Raw genomic sequence first — 13,419 nt, forward strand, 5'->3', positions numbered from 1 at the left:
CACACAATACGAATCACACGCCCCCCCTTACCCTTTCATTAGCTACTTGCTACCTGCGTAGAGTTCAGGTCGCGCGCCCTTTCCTTCCCTTCTCTTCCCCTCCGCCGACAAAAACCCACATTCTATGAGTGCGTGCGGACGTGCGCGTGTATGTGTGTGTGTGTGTGTGTGTGTGTGTGTGTACCTGTTCCCCATCGCTGGAGAGAGAGAACCCGGCCTGCCTTACCGTGTGGTCTCCCTCTGTTCTTTCCCTTCGACTTTTCTTTCCCTTCTTCCTTTTCCACCTAACCCCCTCCCTCCCCTCTTGCCCACATCGATTCTTCTCTTTCTTCCTCTTTTTCCTTTAGAGTTGCACCTCTCTTCCTCTTCTGCTGCTGTCTATCTGTCTCGTCTGCTCTGCTCTGCGTTGCGCTGCGAGTTTTTTTCTGCCTCCAAAACGAAGCATCCTTTCTAGCGATTGTCTCGGTTGCTGCGAAAAAAACAAGTCGTGCTTCTTGCTGCTGCTGCTTTCGCTGCCGCGTACTTTCCCACACCTCACGTCACCACTGCCAGAGCCAGATCCCCCCCACGGCCCTTACCACCCGCCGGGAAAAAAATTCTCTGCGCGCAACTTCCTTGTCGCTTTTTCCCTCCCACGTCGTTTAACCCCCCTCCCTCCTAAATTCCCCCTAGACACGAAAACCTGCGTAATTCTTCCTCCTTCCACCCTCACCCTCCTTACGAGTCGCACGTCGGTTTTTTCTTCCTCGTCATCCGGAAACAAAGAGAGTCTTTTTTTCGTTGGCGCCCAAAAGTAAGTCATCAATGGCACCCCGTTTCCTTTGTTCGCTCCCACCATTCCCTCTCGTCTTGTCGCAGTCGCAGTCGCAAATCATGAACTCCCGGCCCTCGGCATCTTCGGCAACCCTCTGCCACGGACCTCGACGCCGCATCCCCGACTTCGGATTCACGGTTGAAACTCTGGTGGTATTGAGTACAGGCGGTGGTGGTGGTGGCAGCCATCAGAGAAAAGACAGAATTGCGGTTCGGGGTGTATCGCACAACCCCTCTATGCATCGCAGATCATCCTGGACCATGGACGTCGATCTACAACCAAGTGCCGAAGCTATTCAGCCTCGACTTGTCCTTTCCCAAGTCGTCCCCGTCGACCACTAGCTCGAGCGCACTATCATGCCTTGATTTCCATCAGCACTCGACAACGACTACACTTCGATTCCTGCCCCCGACGTCTCCGTAAGCCTCATCTTACCTCGCCCCCGTCGCCGTCCAGCACAGCTCTAGTCAGTATCCCGAAAGGCGCCGGTAGCCGGCAATGCATCTGGGTTTTGGATGGGCGTACTGTCAGTACTGTGCCGTCGGAGCATAACACCTCGCAACAGCCATGAAGCGCCGTAGATGATTCCGGAGCTTGGGCCGGCGTGGCGTGGCGGGGTGGGTGAAGGAGAGGCGAGACATCCAGCGAAGCGGCATCAATCAGCCCTGCGTGAACGTGGGATGCATGTCTCCAGTCGTGTTTACATACCTGGGCCGAACAAACCTAACACACTATGGATTTATGCCGTGGTTGAGACGGGATGCGCCAGCTTGTGTACCCAATGGCGCTGGATACACAACGACTTGAGGGTTATTGTTACGGATGGACTGCCATATCGGCCTTCAATTGTTACTCGGCTCCGCGCTACCGTCTCTGGGGTCGAGAAGTCTACGCCCAACTTCGTTCGGGAGCCATTCATACGAGGACGACTGCAAGCCTTACAACGTCAAATGCTGCTGGTGGGTCAGCTTGTTTCGGCCGTGACTGCCAAAGTCGGGCAGCGTTGGAATCACAACATCCGGACATGTTCAACACTACGACTGCGACCACGACTGCTACCTGATGCGTGCTAGTGTACCACACTTTGCCCTTGCGATGCTAACAGCCATTTAGGTCCAATCGTTTCGGATTCTTCCTTTGACCCTTTTTCGGATCAGTGAGAGTACTTGGCCACGGCGCAAATTTTGGAGACCCAAAAGTCGAATTTGAAGCATCGCTCAGTTTCTCTTGTTGGTGGCTGTACCATTTCTTGCACCAATACCCCGCGATATCTCGATCTTTCGGTTTTAAGGCGGGGCGTGCAGGCGTCGGAGAGATTCGACTTTTTACCAGAGTGCTTTTTGGTGTCTCGGTTTTGCTTCTGAATACAGGACTTTCTGTTTCGATTTTCAGGAACAACAAATCTTATTGCAGGCCGGGACAATTTAGTTCCGACTTTATTAACATTCAACCAACCCTCGAACGGTATGTTGGCCCGCTAATGGTACAATGGCTTCAATTTGCTAACCTCAAGCCAGTTTCAATCGCGAAAATGGACGGTATCAACCCCTACAACCCCGCTCAGGGCAACGGTGCCCCTCCTCCCAACGCCAACGGCGACGGCTTCGGTACTCCCGTCTCTGGCGGCATGCCCTTCCCCGGCAACAATGGTTCCGGAGAGATTCCCGGCGGTGTGCAGGCCCCTAACCAGCAAGACGCGAATAAGAACACTCTCTGGTCAGTAATGGCGCAAATCTTATTCTCGGTGGTTTTGGTCTAACAGTGGCGCAGGATGGGCGAGCTCGAGCCCTGGATGGATGAGAACTTCATCAAGGGCGTCTTCCTCACCGCCACCGGAGAGCCTGTCAACGTCAAGGTCATCCGCGACAAGACGTCTGGCAATGCCGGATACTGCTTCGTCGAGTTCACCTCGTCTGAGGCTGCCAGCAAGGCCCTCACCTTGAACGGCTCCCCCGTTCCCAACTCCAACCGTGCCTTTAAGCTCAACTGGGCTTCTGGGGGCGGCATCAACGACCGACGCGACGACCGTGGTCCTGAGTACTCGATCTTCGTCGGCGACCTCGGCCCAGAGGTCAACGAATACGTTCTTGTGTCCCTCTTCCAGGCGCGGTTCCCCTCTTGCAAGTCTGCTAAGATCATGACGGATGCCATGTCGGGACAGTCGCGTGGCTACGGCTTCGTCCGTTTCACCGATGAGCAGGATCAGCAGCGAGCTCTCGTTGAGATGCAGGGAGTCTACTGTGGCAACCGCCCCATGCGCATCTCCACGGCCACCCCCAAGAACCGGTGAGTTATTCTTGCCCTGGCGCTGTATGCACAACCCGTCTAACCAGAACAGAAGTAACCACGGCGGCCCGTACCAGCAGCAGCACCACGGCAACCAGATGATGGCTCCCGGCCTGCCTCCTCACCAGCAGGGATTCTACGGGGTTCCCTCGCCTGCTCAGTACGGCGGTGCTTATGGCGCCCCCTACAACCCTCCTGGCCAGCAGATGAACCAGTTCACCGACCCCAACAACACCACCGTTTTCGTCGGCGGCCTCTCTGGCTACGTCACCGAGGACGAGCTCCGTAGCTTCTTCCAGGGCTTTGGCGAGATCACCTACGTCAAGATCCCTCCTGGCAAGGGCTGCGGTTTCGTTCAGTTTGTCCACCGCCACGCTGCCGAGATGGCCATCAACCAGATGCAGGGATACCCTATTGGAAACTCCCGCGTCCGTTTGAGCTGGGGCCGCAGCCAAAACAACTCTGGTGTTGGTACCCCCTACCGTCCTGCCCCTCCCCCGCCTCACTACTTTGCCCCCCCCGGCCCCGGCGCCTACGGACCTGCTCACTTCGGTGCTCCTGGTCCTCACGGCCCCCCGGGACCGCAGGGCCCCCCTGGTGCCCCTCCTCAGGTAAGGTTCCCTGGGTAGCGTATTGAAACAGTATGTTGGCTAATACCCTGTGTAGTAGAGTGTTGGGTGGGACAACATGGACGGCTTATCCGCTCTCGCACGCGATATGAATATCCGAAAAAGGTATTCATGAGCTCAAGCCCTCACGATTGTCTCGTTGCTTATTCATGGAAGATTCTCTCGTCGTTTTCGCTCGCCGCCACTTTAACGATGGATACCTGGGCGAATGACACATTTCTTTGGACTTGTTTGATCTTAGGCATACGGATAGCGGTAGCGGACACGATTGTGAGATGTCACGAGAACGACGATTGCATGCTTTGCGGCCCAGCTATTTCTCTTTGGACAATCTGGGCTTGTCTTGGGCGTCGGCTTTCGGATGGTTCTCTTGACTTGGTTGCCCCTTCATTTGTCTACTTCCACACGGGACTCGCCCCAACAGAGATTTCCTAGCTTCTAGTTTTGCTTGTCGCTGTCTTTTTTTGTTCTGACTCCGTGACCATCCTGCGTGAGAATCAAGCCTGTTCTGTTCGTTCGCTTTGATGGTTGGCTGGCTGGTTGGTAGCAGTTGGTCTCGAGTTCCGAATACCCCTGTCGTTTACGTTTGCTTGTCGTCATGGGGGTGAAGTGCGTTCTACACCTCTCGTTTTGTGCGGAGTCCCTTTGCGGGCTTGTGTACTTGTCGGTTGGGTGGGGTTTGGGCTTGGGATGGCGGTTCAAGGCTGTGTTGCATCTGGACATATCGAACTCTTTCTGGGGCTTGCTGGTGTTGGCCGGGGGAGATGCGAGGCAAAACAATACAAAAAGGCTCACGGAGTAGCCCGGCGTGGACTTTGGAGAAACAAATCAAGTTGGAGATTTAGGATTCCACGGTTTGGGCGAATGGCGTTGGTGAGTAGGATGACGCCTCCGGGCCCTATGTCTGAAACCAGAATGATAGGTTCTCTCTAAATGGAACTGGGTTGTGTATAAGCTGAATTCGTAATGTCATTGAAGCATGAAGGACCAGAAGCTTGCTGATCCAGACGGACGTCGGGTGCCGTGCCGTTCCCTGTTCCCTTCCATTACTCTTTCGGGGTCACTTACCGCGCGACTATACATGGACCTGGCGGGAGGCTGGGACTGACACATCAGTACATCTTGAAGTATTGCAGACGGCCCTCACCAGCCGGGCACGGGATTGGGGTGACAAAAAGACTGCTTTCCTCGCCGAGCTGCCAGCCTGGATCCAATAGGCCGGGCATCCCGAGGCTCACTGAACAGATGTAGATGCAGATCACACGCATTCAAGAAAAAGCGTGCCTGTCTTGTTTTATCTATCCGATGTGTAGAATTGCTTTACCTACCTACCTACCAAACCCTCTTGGGAGATCGTTGTGTTAGCGTTGCTTTTCTGCATTTGCATCTCGTCGTGAGTGCATGTTGTATTAGTTTGGCCAAGCAAGCCATGCGATGCGGATGCAAGCCGGTAATCATCTGTCTGTACGATAATATCATCCATATCGGACTGTAGTATAAAAGAACGAAAAAAGAAAAAAAAAATCGCTGCGGGCAGAATGAGAAGAGAGTGAAAGACGCAAAAATGAAAGGGACGAGACTCGAACTCGCGCGGGTTGCCCCACCAGGAAACAGATGTTAAGCTGACCTTAACCTGGCGCCATAACCAACTCGGCCACCCTTCCAATGAATGTCTCATTTCTCCCACAATTCGAAATATGAATCTATACAAAACTGTCCTTGTTCACTTGCTAGTATTGCTCTGTGTTATCAAACTGCAAAACTTGAGATTCGGTGCCGTAATTGTTAGATTCCTTGTCCGATGAAGTCGGTTTGGCGCCAACTGCAGTTTTGTCTCGAATAGCGAACCGCACGTGCCAGCAGCAAGAATTATCTGCGTTCCAATCAATGTCAGCGCATCCTGGCATTTGTCTCTTTGGCTTACACGGCTACATGCGAAATGCCTGCTTTTCATGACACCTATGAAGCTCATCCACTGGCGAACAGCACCAACCATACACGACCTCCCCTCCCCTATCAATCCAAATCCTCTTGGGCGAGTGTGTCTTATCAAACAAACCGCTCGTTGAACAGGTTCACTCAGGTCGAACCTGCTGGAATACCCCCTGTGTCCGAGAAGCTTCTCCGCACGGCCCAACAACTCGTCAAGGGGGCAGCTCGGTCACGTATGCTGGACGTCATTGCACGCTAGAAGAATCCCGAAGCTGGCGCCCGCCCACGCTTCTTTCTCGTGGGATATCAGTAGTGTCTTATTTGATCGTTGCCAGTTTCCAGAACAGAGCAAGTTCTTTCTCTTCTTATATATCCAGTTAGTGCTCCTGAAACGTGAACTATATCATCCAGCCACTCCGCAAGACAGAATCAAAGAGTCGAAAGGAAGACAAAAAAAAAAAAAAAAACCGCAACTTCGTCAACATGTCTCGCGACTCCCTGGCCGCCTTTCGTAAATCGCCTCCTTCGGAGGACCTCGCCGCCATCGCCGAGAAGCACCTCGAGCATGACCTCCTCGACTCGGACCGCGACCTGCTCAAGACAGCCGCCAACAAGGTCCGCAGGCACGCCGTCATCGGCTCCGCCGTCGGCCTGGGGCTCGGCATCTTCCTCGCCTCCAGGCTGAGGCGGGCGCGCGCCGAAATGTTCGCCGTCTTCCGGGCCGCAGAGAAGCCGACGCACGTTCAGTTTGCAAATGGGAGGACAGGTCAGTGACAGTCGAACGTTTTTATTTTTTTCCCCCGCGACACAGGCTTCCCCCCCCTCCCCCCTCCCTTTTTTTTTTTTTTTTTTTTTTAGCTGACGCGCGGCTACTAGAACCCATACCTGATCTGACGGAGGAGCTAGCGCCGACAAAGCTCGGCGACTTCGCGGCGTACTCGCTGCTCGGCCTTGGGAGCCTCTTCCTGGGCGGCGAGCTCGGCTTCCTCTCCGGGACCTCGGCTGCGTCCAGGACCATCAACAGGGACCCCGTGAGCCGCGCGAGGATCGAGACCGCGTTTAGGAAGTTCAGGGCCGAGGCCTTGAGGAAGGAGGCCGACCGACTGGACGGGGGTGAGAGGATCCTCGACAAGATTTTCTAAGCTCTTGCCAGCCGCTCGAAGGGATGTTGGGGGGGGAGGGTTATCAAAAGTGGATGATTGCGAGGCAGAGCCATCTTGGAGCCTTTTCTCATATTGTACAGTTGAACTGGCGAAATATTTTGTCAAGTATCCTCGATTATTCACATGGATGAATGCCTGGATGGGAAGACTCTCCCCATAACACGGCTCATACACATGTGCAGTGTAAGGAAGCAGGAATGCATACTTGGGATAGATTATGTTTTACAAACGTGATAGTTCCGTTTCGTACCAAGCCTCAAATCACCTGCGGGCGTTCTTCTATGCACAGGATTGCAGTTTGGTCGCGGCTGCCGCCTTACCATGTACGGAATATAAGACGGTAACTTCGGCGTTGTCCGATGCGCCCTCAGGGCCCAGACCCAGCATATGGAAAAAGTTTAATAAGTTAAGTCTGGTCTCTGATCTTTTGGGCAAGGGAACATTGTCAAGCTGCTGTCCGGCAACTCTTACCCGCAAATTACGACTGATCCAGGTACTAATCGAATCCAAGCTCCTGGAACCATACACAATCTGGGCGATCCTCGTCTTTTTCATGCTTTAAACGGCTGTTCAAATTGCTTTAACCTATACTGTAACCTCCACACCCTTCATCGAGCCCTCAGCGCGCCAGTCCTCCAGGCATTTGATGAAGGCGTTCATTCCCTGCGGGAACGGCGTCCCCCTGGCCATCTTCATCTGCTCCTCCGGCGGGGCCTGTTCGCCTTCGTTGTTGAGGTAGCCCGGCGTGCAGATGGCCACGCCGGCGAACCAGGCGGCGTACTGCATGTGGAGCCCGGAGTAGCCCTCCTCGCCCTCGATGGTGGCTTCGAGGACAACCTTATCGGTGCTGTTGCCCGCCTGCTTCATCGCCTCCGCCACAATGTAGGCGCAGTGCTGGGACAGGGTGTCCTGAACACTGTTGTAGTTGGGCGTCGCGCCGACCTGCATCGGGCCGGTGAGGAAGAGGTTCGGGAAGCCGTTGGTGAGGACGCCGTGCAGGGTCGACGGGCCTTTGCTTTGCCACTTGTCGGATAACAGGGCCCCGCCGCGGCCCTTGATCGTCATGCTGGAAACGCCCGAGGGCTCGGCCATGTTCGCCGCGGGCGCCCTGTAACCCGTACTCAGCACGACAACGTCCAGCGGGTAGTCCACGCCGTCGACGACGAGTGAGCCTTTGGTGGCGCGGTCCACGCCCTTGCCGTCCGTGTCGACAAGATGGACGTTGGGGAGGTTGAACGCCGGGAGGTAGTCGTCGTGGAACGCCGGCCGCTTGCACCACGTCGGGTACCACGACTTCAGGGCGGCGGCCGTCGTCTTGTCCTCGACGACCTCGTCCACGCGACGCCGGATCCGCTCGGATATGGGCGCGTCCACCGCGAGCAGGCCGCCGATGTGACCGGGGATGTCTGCCATGCCGAGCGGCTTGTCCTGAGGGGTGGCGATGGCTGCCTTGTATGCCTTCAATGCCGTCCAGCCGTCTGCGACCAGGTTCTCTTCCGCCTCACGGCCCGATAGGTAGATGTTGAAGTTCTCATTGCGGCGCTTCTGCCAGCCTCTGCCATTGGCGATCTTCTTCCACTCCTCTGGGTCCATGGGTCTCTGGCCCTTTTCGCCCACCGACGAGGGCGTCCGCTGGAAGACGTAGAGTTCTTTGGCCCACTTAGCCAGCTGGGGCACGAGCTGAACGGCGGTGACTCCCGTGCCGATGATGCCAACCCGCTTTCCCTCCAGGCCGGTCAGCTGTGGGCTCTCGAGGTTGCTTGGGTCCCCTCCAGTAATATTGTAGTTCCACCGGGCGGAGTGAAACATGTCGCCCTCGAAGGCCTCAATATTCTTGGGCGCCTTGGGGTGGTTGAGGACGCCGTTCGCCAGGACGACGAACTGCGACCGGACCGTCATCGTGACGGGCGCCTCGTTAGGGCCGCGACCCTGCTCGATGACGACCTTCCACCGCTTCGCGTCCTCATCCCACTCGCAGCTCTTGATCTGCGAGCGGAACACGCCTTGGTCCGCCAGGCCCCACGTATCCGCCATCCGGTTCGCGTGCGCGAGCAGCTCGTTGCCGTAGGCGTATCTGTGCTTCGGCATGTACCCAGTCTCCTCGAGCAGCGGCAAGTAGATGGAGCTCTCGACGTCGCACATGAGGCCGGGGTACCGGTTCCAGTACCAGGTGCCGCCGAAACCTCCGGCGGCGTCGACAAGACGGATGTCCCGGGGCCCGAGGCCGGCTTGGACTAAGCGAATGGCGAACAGCAGGCCGCCGAAGCCGGCACCGAGCACGACTACCTTGACCTCGTCGCCGTCTGCGAGGTTGGCCGGTCGCGCGTTGAGCTCCTCGTGATTGACCCAGGGGTCTTGGGCAAGCTTGCCGAGGCGCGCGTCCATCTCTATCTCGGTGTACTGGGCGTTGCCGTCGGGCCGTTGGCGCTTCTCCTTCTCCTCGGTGTACTTTTTGTTAAGTGTCATGAAGTCCAGGGCGGCGCCCCCAGCGGGCGTCTCCGATGCGATGGGAGGGCCAGACATGATGGGCATCTAGGATGATTGTTCACAGCCTGATAGTAAGTAAAGTTGATATGAATGGTCGGGGGCTCAGGCGGATGGCAGAAACATTGACCCAAACCGGTGGAACATACATACTTAAACAGAAATGCGACGGGGACGAGCCAAGCTAGGCCGGTCCTAGTGGAATTTCGGTAAAACTGATCGATGTTCAACAAGAATACATTAAGGTTTGTCGTCCGGCCTCCTCCCGACCTTTTAGGGACCCAAGCTCGCGGCCCCAGAAAGCCTGCCGTGCGAGCTAGGAGTGCCTGTCTGCCGCTCATCATGTCAAAGTGTCATGAGTTACGGAACAGCCGAGGAGAAAAGGAGTACCCCGAAGGGCTGTCGATGGAAAATCGCTGAGTGGTGCATGGCGTTCGAGGCATGATCCCAGCCGATGCTGGGGTCGCCATGGACGTATTGGTGTTCGCTTGTCGTAACGTTTGATAGTTTGAAGTGTTACGTGTACCAGTCGAATTGCAACCTATAAAGCTTATTAACGTCACATGCGCGGAGGGGGGGGGGGGGGGGGGGCCAAGGTACTGCTGCAGCATACTTCGTCTCATCTCTTCAGCGGCAGGTAAACGAATTGTTAATTAAACCTTTCTTGGCCTCGGCTTAATGCAGATCTGACGTCGACGATCTCATGAGAACCTCACAGAGTGGCTGGCAGGCCGTTTCGAGACCGAGACCAAGACCGCGGGAGCGGCCGCTGGGAAGTTTAACAATCCACAATGAAAGAGCACGTGCAATAGAATGCCGCCGTTTTGCAACTTGCTAGCTAGACTAGGAACAGGCAAAACCCATCGCCTAAGACTGGAAGCCGCATAAGACACGAACGAGAGATCAGACAAGCTGATAATGCCCCCCCTAGTTAACCAGAGAGTACCGTGCGTTCTGGCCTGTGCACAGCTGACCTGATAATAGGTACTAAGGCCACAAGTGAAAGATATAGCTAAAAAGCAAAAGGGATAGTCTTAGCCTATCCCAACCTAGAGCGCAGAATAGGAAGTAGGGTAAGTTAGTACTATTCTAACCCTCCCTAGTAGAGCTGTTTTAGAAGTAAAACAAAGAAATAACTAATCAGAAATAGGAAGAAAAAGGTCGTGATGAACCTCAGTAGACAGTGGATTTAGTGATAACATAACTTAAAGAGGGATAGTCTTGGCCTATCCTGACCTAGAGCGCAGCGTAGGAAGCAGGGTAGGTTAGTACTATTCTAACCCTCCCCAGTAGAGCTGTTTTAGAATAAAAACAAATCTAAGAAAACTGGATTTGAACCTGTAGCCTTTAGGATATGAGGTTTATCGCTGTTATTGTGCACGGTACTCTCGGGTTGACACGGGGGGACACTATCAGCTTGTCTGTAGACTTGATACGAACGGAGTCTACAGACAAGCTGATAGTGTCCCCCCCCTGTCAACCCGAGAGTACTGTGCACGATAACAGCGATAACAGCAATAAACCTCATATCCTAAAGGCTGCAGGTTCAAATCCAGTTCAAATCCAGTTTTCTTAGATTTTTTTAATTCCAAAACGGCTCTGCCAGGGAGGGTTGGAATGGTCTAACCCACCCTGCTTCCTACGCTGCGCTCCAGGTCAGGATAGGCCAAGACCATCCCTTTTGCCTCTAGAGATAGTTGTGTTATCACTAAATCCACTGTCTGCTGAGCTTTATTGCTGTTATTGTGCACGGTACTCTCGGGTTGACTGACAGGGGGGGGACAATATCAGCTTGTCTGATCACTCATACGAACGGCACAGTCTCCAAAAAGAGTATAATCTCCTTATCTTTATTGATAGGAACCACTGACGAGGACCCCCGGGCAGCTGAAAAGCGACTCCATAGCTTACTGTGCCGCAGGTTGTCAACCATGCTGGGTTACTTATCAATGTGGCTCTACGGGATCTGCTCCGGGGTCCAGCTCCATCGCCTAGTCGGTTATCCCTCAATTCCCCTGCAATGGGGGCAGTGCTGTACCAAAACAGCTTTTTGAGCGTTTGATTCTGCTCGTCTAGTCGATTACTGCGGGCCTCTGCTAGTCTACATGAGAAGATGGCCAGAGAGTTGAAGAGACTATATGAGCAACGAAGAAGCTCGTTTTCAAGCTTGTACGAATCACACTTTTCGTGAGCCAAGTTACATGCACCTTTTGCAAGATCGCCAACCTTAATAACCATGCCATCTTTGAGCCTTCCAGACTATGACGACCTCCCGCCAGTGGAGGGCATGCCAAAAGGCTGCGCCTGGGGCGTATTTGATAAGGAAGGGAAGAAAGACGTCTATGGGACGCTGAACCTGCTCACGCCCGAAGTCATCAAGAAGGCTGGCGCGGAAATCCGCGATGGTGTCTCCATCTCCCTCAAGTAGGTCATACCTAGTGTTTCGATTGAGCAAATCACCTACCCCTAGGCCGCGAGATTGTAATCCCTGACATCGACACAGTTGGCCGTTGGATAGTATGAACAAATTCAACATCCCAGGACGTAGGCTGGCAGCGCACCACGTGCACCCCCTACAAGCGGGTGGATTGTCTTCAGGGCATGCATGGGATGACGAGTTGGAGTTCAACACCCAGGGCAGCAGTCAGTGGGACAGCCTCGTACACTGGCAGCACCAACCGACTGGTTTGGCCTACAACGGCGTGAAGCCGACCCAGGAGGCATTGTCTGCCGCCTCCACGGCCGACAACCAGATGCCGACCATTGACCGCTGGCACGAGCGAGGCGGACTTGTGGGCCGAGGCGTCCTGATCGACTACAAGGCGTATGCCGAGGCGAAAGGGATTGACTACCACCCCTTGGATGGTTACCGTATCACCGTTGAGGACATTGAGACTGTGGCCGCATACCAGGGCGTTGAGTTCCAGGAGGGCGACATCTTCCTCTTGAGAACGGGTATAACTTCCATTTTTGATAACCCTACTCCGGTCGATTTTGCGAAGATGGCGCAGATGACCATGTCAGGCGTGCATGGCACGGAGGAGACGGCCAAATGGTTCTGGAACAAGCATTTTGCCGCAGTCGCTGGCGATGCGAACTCGTTCGAGGCGTATCCCCCGTTGCATCCCGACGGCACCACGGCGGACATAGCTGGCCTCGGTAAGTCTCGCCAGTGTTCGAACGAGAGCCAACGTCTAGTCTGTCAAGCTTTTCAGCCGCTGACCATTGCCCACAGTCCTACACCCTTACTTCTTGAGCCTCTTCGGCATGCCCATCGGGGAGCTATGGGATCTGAGTCGTCTCTCGGCGTACTGTAACAAGACGGGCCGCTATACTTTCCTGCTTACTTCAGCGCCTATGAACGTTTCCTGCTTGATTGGATCTCCTCCAAACGCTCTGGCAATTTTCTAAACTAGTCAACGAACGAAAGAGTGCATTAGTCTAGGAAGTATAGAGCTCAGCGTGGGGCATCTTATTGCGCGACTTTGGAACCGGAGATCAAAAGTTCCTGGGGCTCGTCTACAGCTGTTTGGGAAAGAACAATATGCAAGTCTAAAAGTTCAAGCTTGTAGCCCACAAGGTCTGCCCGCTTGCTCGAACAAGCTTTATATTTGGCAGGTCTGGTCTCCGATGCCCTTCCCAACTGAAGGCAAGGAACCTTTCCCAAGCAAACATATTGCAAACTGCATCTCAGGAGGAAAAAAGAGTGTCGAGAGCCAAAAATAATGTCAGCCAATTTATCTTGCTACTTACCTTCGAGCACAATTGCGTCCAGATGCGAGATGCAGTCATCAAATCCGGGAAACTTGGTTGCGAACACGTGAGCACTGTGAATTCACAAAGATTTAGAGCCAACATTTACTGAAGTTGGTATTCGAATCCGTAGTCAACCGCATCCTCAGTCGGGAGCTTGTTGTGTGCCGGACCAGAAACCATGAGCACACCAGGCAATATCTCTCCCATGATCAGTATGGAAGCTTGCTCCAGGGAGATAGTACAGAACTGCATAAGCAGGAGTGCAAGTGAGTTGATCATTGTTGTTTTCATTAAGGCTGAAAGGGTATCGACGTGGTGGTATTTGAAAATCCCCGAGGAAACACCCAATAGGCAG

General features: G+C 54.4%; 5 protein-coding genes and 1 non-coding gene across 6 annotated transcripts; 4 read left to right on the forward strand and 2 right to left on the reverse strand.

The window, feature by feature from the left end:
* Nucleotides 1-2,345: 2,345 nt before the first annotated feature.
* Nucleotides 2,346-3,729, forward strand: LY79DRAFT_511070 (uncharacterized protein; the record flags this gene model as incomplete). The annotated part of the gene is made up of 3 exons (XM_060554221.1): nt 2,346-2,534; nt 2,577-3,100; nt 3,156-3,729. The coding sequence occupies 3 exons, from the start codon at nt 2,346-2,348 to the stop codon at nt 3,727-3,729; spliced, it is 1,287 nt and encodes a 428-aa protein (XP_060416585.1).
* Nucleotides 3,730-5,294: 1,565 nt separating this feature from the next.
* Nucleotides 5,295-5,393, reverse strand: LY79DRAFT_t76. Its single transcript has one exon. It is a non-coding gene; the product is annotated as a tRNA-Leu (tRNA).
* A 109-nt stretch (nt 5,394-5,502) lies between these two features.
* Nucleotides 5,503-6,128, forward strand: LY79DRAFT_546794 (uncharacterized protein). The gene has a single exon (XM_060557261.1). It carries the CDS (start codon nt 5,669-5,671, stop codon nt 5,918-5,920), a length of 252 nt encoding a protein of 83 aa, XP_060416586.1. The 5' UTR covers nt 5,503-5,668; the 3' UTR covers nt 5,921-6,128.
* A 16-nt stretch (nt 6,129-6,144) lies between these two features.
* LY79DRAFT_588559 (uncharacterized protein) lies at nt 6,145-6,803 on the forward strand (the record flags this gene model as incomplete). Its single annotated transcript, XM_060560928.1, has 2 exons — nt 6,145-6,427; nt 6,538-6,803. The coding sequence occupies 2 exons, from the start codon at nt 6,145-6,147 to the stop codon at nt 6,801-6,803; spliced, it is 549 nt and encodes a 182-aa protein (XP_060416587.1).
* Nucleotides 6,804-7,283: 480 nt separating this feature from the next.
* On the reverse strand, nt 7,284-9,053 carry LY79DRAFT_546799 (cyclohexanone monooxygenase). The gene has a single exon (XM_060557262.1). It carries the CDS (start codon nt 8,964-8,966, stop codon nt 7,410-7,412), a length of 1,557 nt encoding a protein of 518 aa, XP_060416588.1. The 5' UTR covers nt 8,967-9,053; the 3' UTR covers nt 7,284-7,409.
* Nucleotides 9,054-11,544: 2,491 nt separating this feature from the next.
* On the forward strand, nt 11,545-12,719 carry LY79DRAFT_588561 (uncharacterized protein; the record flags this gene model as incomplete). Its single annotated transcript, XM_060560929.1, has 3 exons — nt 11,545-11,732; nt 11,812-12,467; nt 12,544-12,719. 3 exons carry the CDS (start codon nt 11,545-11,547, stop codon nt 12,717-12,719), a joined length of 1,020 nt encoding a protein of 339 aa, XP_060416589.1.
* Nucleotides 12,720-13,419: the final 700 nt, after the last annotated feature.

The sequence above is a fragment of the Colletotrichum navitas genome, assembly GCF_030913465.1.
Source record: "Colletotrichum navitas strain CBS 125086 chromosome Unknown LY79scaffold_15, whole genome shotgun sequence".
In the NCBI taxonomy this organism is placed as follows: Eukaryota; Fungi; Ascomycota; class Sordariomycetes; order Glomerellales; family Glomerellaceae; genus Colletotrichum; species Colletotrichum navitas.